This window comes from Aulostomus chinensis, chromosome 6 (genome assembly GCF_037954235.1).
Source record: "Aulostomus chinensis isolate RoL2024-O1b breed Wild chromosome 6, RoL_Achi_v1.0, whole genome shotgun sequence".
Classification (NCBI taxonomy): domain Eukaryota; kingdom Metazoa; phylum Chordata; class Actinopteri; order Syngnathiformes; family Aulostomidae; genus Aulostomus; species Aulostomus chinensis.
In genome coordinates, this window is record NC_141325.1 from 25,244,784 (window position 1) to 25,256,870 (window position 12,087).

General features: G+C 41.2%; 3 protein-coding genes across 3 annotated transcripts in view; 1 reads left to right on the forward strand and 2 right to left on the reverse strand.

The window, feature by feature from the left end:
- Positions 1–121: 121 nt before the first annotated feature.
- On the reverse strand, positions 122–5,309 carry LOC147260540 (gypsy retrotransposon integrase-like protein 1). The gene is made up of 8 exons (XM_086207156.1): positions 4,856–5,309; positions 4,005–4,198; positions 3,817–3,928; positions 3,584–3,722; positions 2,315–2,369; positions 1,941–2,198; positions 1,749–1,865; positions 122–880 (listed from the first exon to the last, which is right to left on the reverse strand). The coding sequence occupies exons 1-8, from the start codon at positions 5,022–5,024 to the stop codon at positions 623–625; spliced, it is 1,302 nt and encodes a 433-aa protein (XP_086063282.1). The 5' UTR covers positions 5,025–5,309; the 3' UTR covers positions 122–622.
- A 50-nt stretch (positions 5,310–5,359) lies between these two features.
- On the forward strand, positions 5,360–10,147 carry ogfod2 (2-oxoglutarate and iron-dependent oxygenase domain containing 2). The gene is made up of 7 exons (XM_086207157.1): positions 5,360–5,679; positions 5,789–5,845; positions 7,105–7,215; positions 7,292–7,391; positions 7,875–7,999; positions 8,166–8,423; positions 8,515–10,147. The coding sequence occupies exons 1-7, from the start codon at positions 5,545–5,547 to the stop codon at positions 8,779–8,781; spliced, it is 1,053 nt and encodes a 350-aa protein (XP_086063283.1). The 5' UTR covers positions 5,360–5,544; the 3' UTR covers positions 8,782–10,147.
- The window catches only part of slc4a5a (solute carrier family 4 member 5a), a 42,769-nt gene continuing 40,798 nt past the window's right edge, over positions 10,117–12,087 (reverse strand). The window contains exon 26 of the mRNA XM_086207155.1: positions 10,117–10,998. Within this exon, the coding sequence (XP_086063281.1) occupies positions 10,833–10,998 (166 nt within the window). The 3' untranslated portion in view covers positions 10,117–10,832. The remainder of the gene's footprint in view (positions 10,999–12,087) is intronic.

Consider the following 12,087-nt stretch of genomic DNA (forward strand, 5'->3'; position numbering starts at 1 on the left):
AATTTTAAGTGCAATTTTGAGAACATTTTAACACTTACTCACGATAAAATTCTTGTTGATTATCACAAATACCACTGAAGCATTCTCAAATTTCCAGCCTAATTTAGATCACATAGGTTTTAGTCTATAGGAGAAGAGAACATTCCAGTTTTTCAGTCCTGGTGTTTATCATTATAATAGTACAGAGAAATCTGAAGCATCTTGTACAGATAACACATCAAAGCTATGCAGATGAAAGAAAACCTTTATTTTGAATTATTGTAGATCAAACCTCTATTGTATGACAAAGAGGAAAGAAATAATATAGCATAGTTGTCATGGAATACAATGTTTGTTTGTTTTTTGGTCAAGTAACAGGAACAAACGCACAAAAGTTCAAGTAGGTAAATGATACCGTTTTTTTGTTTGTTTGTCTGTTTTGGTTTTCTTCAACTGTGAGATTCATCTGCAAGTGCAACAACCAACGTCACCTGCAGTGTGCTTGACTGACTGAGTGATGAAAGTGCTCATCATCGCATTCATTTTATCATCAACATCTGGATTCCATCCTCCATCCAAGATGGCCTCAGTCAGCTCATGATGCTGCTCCTCATATGCGACCCTTCCACAGTGTCCCACCTCCTCAGTGGTCGTCAGGCTCAGCCAGGTGATACGTTAACTCCGGTTTAATGTTGTCAGAGCTGCTTTGCTCGGTGGCCAGCACCGTCTCCACAGGGAAAGACAAATATAAACTCTCTTTCAGTTTTTTGGGGGAGGGGGGATCTCCTTCACCAAACACAGGATCTGCAATTTTAAAAGTCATTGAGGGCAGGTTATGTGCCTTGCGCTTGGTGCTTTTCTTCTTTTCTTGTTTGTAGGCTGCGTTCATATTGGCTATCACCTGGAAATTAAACACACACACATTCAGAGACGGAAAAACGCTGCTGCTAATGCTAATGAGTTTGCCAGTTAAGAAAATAAAGGCGTGGGTTTGGGGATATTTCTGTCTTTTGGAGTGCCTGCTCTTCGGGGCCATAGCTTGTCACGTGTGATGTCACAAGACCTCGCTGACTTTAATCTATGGACACAACTTTGTTTGCTGCCTCCAAATGTTTTCCAGTGTTAACACTGAACGAAGAGCATCCTTGTACCCACCAGACAATCATGAGTGTGGTTTACATGTCAGGGCTGTGCGATTGAAATTGAGTCAGAACTGCGTTCTCAGCTGCTGTCAATCCATTCATCCATTTTCTATACCGCTTATCTGTTAATGGTTGTTGGGGGGAGGGGGGCAGGAGCCTCTCCCAGTGACAGCTGGGAGAGAGGCGGGGTTCACCCTGAAGGGTCGCCAGTCCATCCAGGGCCATCAGGCGCAATTAGGGTTCAGTATCTTGCTCAAGGATCGAACCAGCGACCCTTGGGTCACTAGACGGCCACTCTATCTCTGAGTCATGCCGCCCCCTGTTCTGACCTACTGCAATTTCCAAATTAGAGAAATTCATTTGGCGTTGAAATAGCATTTGAAATTAAATATTGTGGCACTGCAGAGACACAGAGCTCATATTCTACAGACTTAACAAAATCGTTCATTGATACGCATCCCCACAAAAATCACATCATAATCTTTTTACTGGTTTTTCAGTGAAACTGAGAAAGATTTTTAATTTTTTTAAAAAATACTATCCATTACCACACTTGAATTTTTTTTCTACTGGGGGACAAGCTCCACTACCAGCTTTTATTGTGGAAAGTAAAATCCCATGATTTACCAGCTGTTTAAGCGTGTCCTGCTGCTCCTGCATTATGGTCATATATGTGGACGCCTTCTCCTTTGTGGAATACACATCCTGCTCCTGATCGTCATAGCTCATCAGACTGGTCATCATCTAATAGACAGGGAGTTCAAGTAAGTGAGCAGAAAACAACCCACACGCTAAGAAATGCTGTTCATACCATCTTACCTCGTTGGGTAAGTTAGCTTTCCTGTTAAACACGAGGGAATACGGGGTGAACTTGGTCGTGGGGTTGATGGATGTTCGGAACAGAAACAGCACAGGGTCTAGGAAATCGTCCCAGTCGGCTTGTTTCTCCTTCACCATCTGCAGCATGGCCTCCTTCAGTAACGGACTTGTGCAGTCGTGTAGTGGGTTGAGCTGAGGTTGATCCAGAGGAGAGACCTTCTGTACAACGCTCCATCTATCGCAGAGCAGACTTGTCACCTGAGATTAAAACCAAACAAACAAACAAAAAACCACATGGATGGTGAGAGAACTGACCCACAGCAGGTGAGCAACTTAACCGGACTGTTGAGTTCGCTCAGTGACTTACATCTCACCTCATCACAGAAGTCAGAATTCTGTGTGCACACTATCGTTTTAGGTGAGCCAAACCTAATCGAGCAAAGAAGAGAATCAGTCCAATACATACGAACATGTGAGACAAGAGCTAGGCAAAACATTTTAAAACAAAAGAAGAATTTCTCTTTTAAATTGGAAAAACCGTTTTACAGCTTTGAGTCAAGTCAATTTTATTTGTATAGCGCCAAATCACAACAAAAGTTATCTCATGACACTTTACAGGTAGAGCAGGTCTAGTACCACACTCCTTCAATGAATTTACACCCAACAATCCTCCATCAGCAAGCACATCCTGCAACAGCGGCGACGAAAACCTTCCTTTTAACAGGCAGGAACGTAGAGCAGACCCAGGCTCAATGGGGACGGCCTTCTGCTTTGACCGGTTGGGGGGACAGACAGCAGGAGAGCGGGGCAGAGATAAAGACAAATAATGGAGGAAGATAGATACGCTTTTTGTCAATCTTCCCCAGAGCAGACAGGAGAATAGATCAACTTTTCTCCTCTCTCCCTCTGAGGGAGCTGAGACGCACACAGACTGGGTTACTGCTAACTAGCTTAGCACAATGAATGGCTGTGGGTGGGCAGGTTGGCATACCTTTGTCAAAATATATTATGTTTGTGTTAAACACTGACTACGAAATGAATTAAGATGACATGACCCTGTAGTTTTAGAATGAGACACATGACTGGAACTACTTTCCTGGGTGCAGTGAGTACACAGCACTTCAACAGCCCCACTGTAACGTCACCCATCAGAAACAAAACGTTTGTTGACAACTAGAAGGGTGACTGCTTCTGCGAATCATTGCTGACTTTGGAAGAGAGGATGAGGAGGAGTATTGCTGGGCAAACCAAGAAGCTGAACCATATATATTTAATGATGTAACTGGGGTCCGCTAACACTTTCCACATTCATTACCATTCACTGCGCTAAGCTAACTAGAGGTCAGCCAGTCTCTGAGGGTCTCAGCTACCTAATAAACACACTGAGGAGAGAAGGATATCCATCTTCTTCTCAGGCTCTGGGGAGGATTTAAAATAAATTGATTTCCCCAAAGGGTTGCATGTTACTTTGGGGGCTGATGAGGCAAAAAGGAGTTTTGAATAACTGTAAAATGCCTTAAATTTACTTTGAATAATTGAATGTGTACCACAAAGTGACAAAAATGTAACACAAAGCTTCCCAGACATCCCTGATCAGATCTTTCTCTCTACCCAAGTGTGACTATTAATGGGTGTGTGTTTACCTGTACACGCATTTGGAAATGCATCTGGCAACAGAGAGAGCATCCGTCTTCTGCACTGCGAAAGCTTCTGGCCATTTACTGAAGTAATCAATGAGGATGGTGACGTTCGTGTTGCCTTGGCGGGTCTCTGGGAAAGGCCCTGGTGGGAAGAAGAGAAAACATATCAAGGCTCAAATTGGTTGAAGAAAACAAAAGGTAGGTAAAAGAAGGTTGATATCAAAGGAAGCAAAAACCTATGATGTCAACTCCGACTATGTCCCACGGTGCGTCCACTTTGATTGGCCGAACTGTCCTTGCCAGGTTTTTGATCCTCTCTGTGTGCTGACACGTCTCACAAACTTTAATCTGGAGGAGAAAAGGGTTATAATACTGATGATTATCACCAGTTTCCAGAGATGTTAACTACACATGGAACACATACCCAATCCACAACGTCCTTGATGATTCCCAGCCAGTAGTACTTGCTCTGGATCCTGTGGACGGTCTTCTTCTGGCCCAGATGGTGTCCAATGTCATTGAAATGACAGTCGAGAAAAATCTGCCTCTTCCTCTCAGCCTCAATAACCACCTCCCTCTTCTCGTCTTTCTTGGGCCCCACATAGTACAACTTCCCCTCTAAAATGTAAAGATGAGTTCGCAGGTCATTACTATATTGACAAAAAAATGAAAGAATATCTCTTCAATCTGGTGAAGGAATATAAATACAACTATAACCTTCTGCAGTCAAAACCCATTCACCAGAGCCATGGAAGAACTACTTCCATGGCTCTGGTGAATGGGTTTTGACTGCAGAAGGTTACTGCTTCAGTCAAAATGTGTGCGTTTGTGTGTGTTTTTTTGCATCAGGTTTGCAGAGTCTGGATGACGAACCATCAGCGGTGACCCGCTGCACTCTACACAACCATACAAAAAGTACTTCAAGAAAATGGCAAGATTCAACATTGCGACAGTGCTAGCGAGCCGTTTACTGTACTTAGAAAGCGGACGGAGGAGGTCGGTTTCAACCTAATGTAACTTAAAATTGAGGTTGGATTGGAAGTAAACTGGCGAGCCGAAAAAATTCACAGGCCCCTGCAGTTTCTAAAAATACTTGATAGTATATCACGTATGGCACAATCACACATTCAAGGAAGGTTCTTTTTAAACAACATGTTTTTGTAATGGAAGTTCGTCATGCCAGGAGAGGGTTACTACAGCTGAAGGAACGCAAAGCATTCTCGGTGTTTTGTGTTTTAACCTGTTGGTAAAACAGTATTTTACAGTAGTCCTTACCGTCAATGATAAATTTCTGGGCGTATCTTTTCAGATTCTTCTTTCTTAGAGGATTCATTGTTTGTGGAAAGCAACCTTTGGCCACAAAAGTGTAAATGTCACCGAGTTTGTTGGAGCTGGATTCAACCACCTCCTCCTCTGCCACTTGCAACGCCTCCACGTTCAACATTTCTGCGAACACTAATCAAGCAGCGCAGCCGGCAGTGACGGCACACGTTTGTAAACATAAAATAGCAGTTTAGACAACTACTAATTAAATAAGCTAGAGAACACACAACATATCAACAAAACGAAGGGACAGAGCGTGCGTGGGAAGAACGTCTTCTTCTGATTTTCAATGTGGCTTCTAACCATTTTTTCCGCAGTATTGCCCCCTACTGTCAAAGTGCCTCGTAACATTTCTTCTATATCGTAATGGTCCGCTAATGTTGCGAATAAGAGTCTTATTATACATATAATCATATGTTTTTTGAAGTCATTGTTTTCCTCTACTTGCTATAAAAATCGACGTACTTTCTCGTTATCAACAAAATTTGTACTTTGAACAGGCAAACCGGAAGTTTAAATCATGTTAACTTCAACACACCGAACAAGGAAGTAGTTGTTTGCTCTTCGAAGTTGCCAAAGTTAGCGGTGTATATCTGTTGTTCTGTGTTATTTTTTTTTTAGTCTCTTCCTTTATACTCGTAATGAGAGACGAGGACGACAGCAAAGCGACGTTTTATACTTGTAGCTGTTTTACAACAGACAATATTTTCCTGGAGGACTATAAGCTACATGTTAGCTTCGTATCGGAGCAGCAGTTTAGACTGGACTATCAAACAGTGAGTGGCTAATGTTTCTACGTGACGTTTATGGCTTTGTAGTTGTCGTAATCTTGTGGACTTTGTGTTTAAATTCTTTGACCTGTGCGAAATTAATTTCACGTCGCAGCTTCTTGGAAGGCTTGGCTGCGTGACGGAGCAACAATTTGAGGATGTCCTCGGCAAGGCAAGCGAACGTTTATTCACGTGTGTGTGATTTCTTCGTTAAACATGCGAATGCACGGAAATGATCGCATGGTCACATGATAGCAACATACATGTCTCCATACACAACTTCCCCATCGTCACACCAAATCAAACCAGAACAAAAATGTATCCAGTTTATATATTTTTATATTCAAAAGCGTTTGCATAACTTGTTCACCTTCCTGTTGCTCTCCAAAATAAAATAACTTAAAGGAGCCTAATACGTATACGTCACAGTTTGTTTTGATTATACACGACATTAAAATACGATTATTCCACGAAGATTTCGTTGTTTTCTATATGGTGGATAGAAAAAGTTTAAGATAATGTTAATAGGTTGTGAACTAGAAAAGTACCACAGTTAAACTACACTGTGAGACATGGCTAGATAGTTTAATACAGAAATGGTCAGATATTACAAATAGTAATGTAATTTTCTCCCAGGAACTAAAGTATGGATGTCAACTTAAAAGATAAGGAAATATTCAAGCATTTGATTTTGAAAAAAAAAAAAGATTATACTAGAATATTAGGAACTCAATGGCGGGGACTGAATCAAGATTAACAGAACAGGTTGGAAAGGTGGCAGGTTTTACTGATTTACAATCTTCATCCATGTTTTCCATGTTTTTCTGTCCACTGAGTACTCTGCTCTTTCCTTTGAGAGCAGTAGGGGAAGGTGCAGGAAGAGGTGGTTGAGATCATTTAAGTTTGCCAATAAAACATGGAACTTCTTTACTGTGATGATAAGGAAGCTCTGATTCTTGCAGCCTGCAGTTGTTCTAACCAGCATGGACCCTTTGTAAGGTTTTATCTTGCTATTGACACTTTGATATGTGCCGCACTGTTTTTAAGATGCATGCTATTTTAAGTTAGCTCAATGTCTCCACCCCTTGGCCATTAATTGTAATTGATTTATGTAGATGCTTTGGCGGGTCATGGTGATGCTGCTTTCTCGACATATTTGGTCAGATTTGATTTGGTTACACTTGATGAAAGTAAACTGCCAGAGTCATCAGATATCTGTTCTGTAACAGAGAGGTTGTACACACTTAGTAACTTAACACACACACACACACACACACACACACACACAGAGGTCATAAATGCAATCAATGCCATGTCACCTGCATACTTAACTAGTTTGAGATTTACTCTTTTCTGAAAGTATGATGAGTGTGAGTGTGGAGGATTCGGGTGAGAAGACTGACTCCCTGGTGTGTCACTGTTGGGGTTTAGATTTCCCAGGAAGTGGAGCGGCGAAGGTGTCTCGCTCTGACGTCTGCCGAGAGAGCCGCTGTGATAAAAGGCGTGTACCAGCCTCTCCATCCCCACATCTACCATCTGCAGGTAGTTACAGCTGAAGCTGTTATTATTAGTAATGTGTCATGAGCCTTTTCTTTGAGACTCACTGGCCTCTCTTCAGGAGTCATACCTGGCTCCCAAGTTCAGGCAGATTGTGGATTACTGTCGAAGCAGCAGCGCCAGTGATGAAGGCCTCTCTGATTTGCTGGAGGAAGAGGCAGGTGAGCTGGATCCAGTTTTCATATCCTCAGCATGAAGAAGATCTAGATGTTCAGATGAGATAGAAACACATATAACATTTGTTATTCTAACCACTGTGCCGCCCATATTTAAAGACCAATTCATTTAAAAAGCAAACAGCGTAAACAGTCATTTAGATATATGTGTGTGTGTATGGATGTTTGCTTGTTCTCACACACTCACAAACGTGTATTTAAACCTCTTTTTTTTTTGAAGATTATTTGTAGGGTTGTTAACATCTGGTTGTGTTGGCCATGGTTACTGATGGAATCAAACATGTATTTAAGCTCCTGCTCCTTCAATGTATGAAATCTCCAAATTAATATTCAAAAGGACTTGTGGCCCATCAAAGGGACATCTGAATATTCATGCCTGTCCTACCCACCACGTCACATGTTTATTCATGCTGATCAGTAACGTGTGACTGCTGGGGGCGTCCTCACCTTGTAATCCTTCTGTTTCAGCTCCGAGGGTGTATCGTTTCCCCGTGTTCACCAGAGGTTTCTGTGAGGAGCTAGTTGAAGAGCTGGAGCACTTTGAGAATTCTTCAGCACCCAAAGGGCGACCCAACACCATGAACAACTACGGGGTAATGAGCCCATTTCTACCTGCAGCAGTTCATCTTTATTTTCTCTCTAGTGAGCTCTGATATTTGTTACCTGCCAGCTATGATCCTATCACCGTCTGTAACATCGGAGAATGCTACTTAAGGGCCACAGTCATTCATGATATATCGTCTCATGCCCTCTCTGCAGATCCTCCTGAATGAACTGGGCTTTGACGAGGGTTTCATCACACCGCTACGTGAGCAGTACCTGCGTCCGCTCACCTCCTTGCTCTACCCAGACTGTGGGGGGCGCTGTCTTGACAGTCACAAGGCCTTCGTGGTCAAATATGACATGAATGAAGATCTGGACCTCAGCTATCACTACGACAACGCAGAGGTCACACTCAATGTCTCCCTGGGCCGGGAGTTCACCGAGGGCAACCTTTACTTTGGTGATATGAGACAGGTGATCATATAGCTACCATATTCATCTGTATTAACATTTTAGTATAATTCTGAGATTTTAATCTGAGATGCGGCTTTGATGCCCCCTGCAGGTGCCTTTAAGTGACACTGAGTGTTCAGAGGTTGAACACCAGGTGACTGAGGGCCTCCTCCACCGTGGCCAGCACATGCACGGGGCCCTGCCCATCTCCTCTGGCCAGCGCTGGAACCTCATCATTTGGATGCGAGCCTCGCAGGAACGCAACAAACTCTGTCCCATGTGCGACAGGAGGCCGGTGCTGGTGGAGGGCGAGGGTTTCGCTGACGGGTTCACCAAACACTCCGCTCCACTGCTGAACGCCATTTGTGCACTGACGTAGAGGTGGTGCCCCCCCACTGGTCAGATCAACAAAGACACTTAGTTTGTGCCTCGGCGCCAGAGCCAGCCATGGCTGGAGCATTAGGTGTTCAGACTGTCTGTCAGTACATCCAAGCTCAGGAATTCTTTAAGGGGATTTCGCTGCATCGGTGGCATGCATCCACATGGACTCAAGGATGAAGTGATAAGAATCTGGTAGTCAAAGGTCAGTGGGACAAAAAAACCAACAACCCTACATATCAGGTTGATAACAGCTACATTTAACAGTGATTTCCAACAGGATAAAAATATGACAGAATGCGTATCCCACGCTAGATTTTATCTCACAATGATCATTGGTATCCATCTTTGTTCAAAAAATGTCAACCTGTCACCCATCACTATCGTACTTGTAGTATTTTCCAGTGGCTGGCTGTACTTTGTTACAGTACTTACCAGTAGAGTGACTGTAGTTACTGTTTCTAGCCTGCTGACAAAAAAAGCAAAATGTCTCAACTTTTTGAATCATTTTTGTGAAATTCAGCCCACATGCTTGGCTCCTCTGGAGAAACTGAGACTTTGCGCTTTTGACTCAAAAAGTTGATTCTCAACAATTGCATAAAGTATTTATGAATATAATCTGTTTGTAATTTTCGGAATGTTTGTTTACTGCCAATTTGTCTGATAGTTTTTTTTTTTAATAATTTGTTTTTGCTTATATGCCAATTATTCTTTCCTCAGCATTAATAGTTATTTATACAGTATAATGAGATTTTGAAGCGTATTGCTAAATTTCAAGGGTCTTATTTCAATTGTGTGGAGCTTTGGTGCTCATTTTCAAAGTTTAGTTTTTTTGCTAATAGAGTGAGTAAATTATTTAATTATTCAAAGTATCATTTGTTTGAGTTTTTTTTTTTTTTAAATGAAAAGGGAAAGTTAACTTTCTCATTTGACTGTGACCCCCCTCGAAGAGCTTGAAACCCCTCTCTGTGAGAGCCCTTGCTGTATGGGGTGGGGGCAAAATAAACTGTGAGAAGAGACAAATCTCAGCCTGAGCTGTAACTGGTCAAGTTGTATTACATTGTAGGTAATGTAGGCTCCATGCTTTAATGAGAAAACCTTATAAAGTCACTTGTTTCTAGCGCCATCATCAGGCCAAAGTTCAATATGTTCAGCACTTTAAATTCTTTCTCAAAACTTTCACGTTGATGTGAGGTTGCAGACGGTCTCTGACTGGAGGAATGAACGTGTTACTGATGATCTGTGTTCACATTTCAAACACAATCAAAAGGTAACAACTTTGTCATTAATACTGTGCTGCTTCAGAAAAATACTTGTTTAACACAACACATACAGTTTATAATATTTTTAATTTCATAAATAATGTTTCGCCATTCAAGAATATTCTTTGTGTGTGCATTTCTTCATTGTAATAGTCAAATGTGTGTAGTTTTATACAAGTTAAACTCTCTCAGGGAGGAAAACACATAAAACTGCCCTCCTCATTTGCCTCAATCCATTTTCAGCAACAGCAGAACATCAGGACCTTTGGTTGTTTCTTTTTGTTGCAGGTAAAGGTGCTAGCGTGGAGTGTTGGAGGGGGCGGGGCAACAACTATGACACACTCAAACAGATCAAAGATGTTTCGTTCAATACATTTTCAAGTAAAATAGATCTCTAACTAAAATGGGGCTTCTGGTCACACATTTCCTGCCTCAAACACTGCATGCAGGCGGACGTGGAGACACTGATCTCAAGTTTAGTTTGGAACCATAATTATTACATATGATAACAATAATAGTACAATAACAATACATGTCTATATTATATATAAATAGATTTCACATCAAATGTATTATCCTGTACAGCATGTACGTTATGGCCACTTAGTAGATACAATTCATTGTGTTATACATGACCCCAGGCTACAGCTATCACAGATCCACCTGCAGTCCAACTGTGGCGGTCAGCCTGCACACAGCTTGGGCTCCTCATGCTGTCCAGGGCTCAGCAGGGGCTCTGCAGTCTTCACCCACACCTCACTGTGGTTCCTTTGATAGCAGGACATCCACTTCATAATATGGTCTCACTGCTCATGTCCCGGGGCCGGTGGTGGTCGATGTCTGAATCGTAGTCTGACTCCATCTCAATCTTGACCTGAGGCACGGGGCAGGCTAATCCTCGGCCCATAGGCATGGCCGGAGAGGACGGGCAGGAGATCTTCAGGTGGAGGGTGATGCTGAGGAAGGGCAAGCTCCAGTTACCAAACACACCCACAGCCAAAGAAACTGAGCGATGGAGGGTGGAAGAGCTCAACCATGGGACACCGTGACTCCAGACTGCAGACAGTGACTGACTGAGAGGAAAACTCCTCGGTCACCATGTCTAATGGTTGAACTATGAGGACCAACACAGGGGGTGACAGAGTCGCTGCTGCTACTTATAACTGACCTTCACTGCCAGCAACTCGGGTCAGATTTAACATGATAGTGAAGACTACAGTTGAAGCTAAATTATTAAACTAGCCATGCGTTTCTAAAGGCTAAAAAATTAGTTTGAGATGTTTTGTATTGGAATTTGGGTCAGTAGTCCATTCCCTCCTGACACCAGTCCCAAATATTTGTCCTGCATTTTTTTTTTCACTTTCTTGGAGGAGACTGGTAGTTTTCAGTCTAATTTGGAGTCTGGTTAAATTAAAGCAGAATAAAAGAAAAAGTGCTTTACCTAAATACAATTTTGAGGTACTAATACATTAAACTGTCCTTTTCAAATAAATACTCAATACTCAACTATATTTAAGTTTGAACAGAAAAAAAATTTATGTAACCAGCTAGGTTTGGTTTAAAAGGACCTACACTACTAACAAAATAAAACAAATAGAGATACTAAGCTTTGGTAAGCACATCTCTCTCTCTCTCTCTCTCTCTCTCTACATTCTTTATACATATATATATATATATATATATATATATATATATATATATACACACATATATATATATATACATATATATATATATACATATATATATATACATATATATATACATATATATACACACATATATATATACATATATATACACATATATATATATTATATATACATATATACATATATATATACATATATACATATATATACACATATATATACATACACACATATATATATATATATATATATATACATATATGTATATATGTATATATATGTGTGTATATATATGTGTATGTATATATATATGTGTGTGTATATATATATATATATATATATATACACACACACACATATATATATATACATATATGTCTCTTTTGTGTGTGT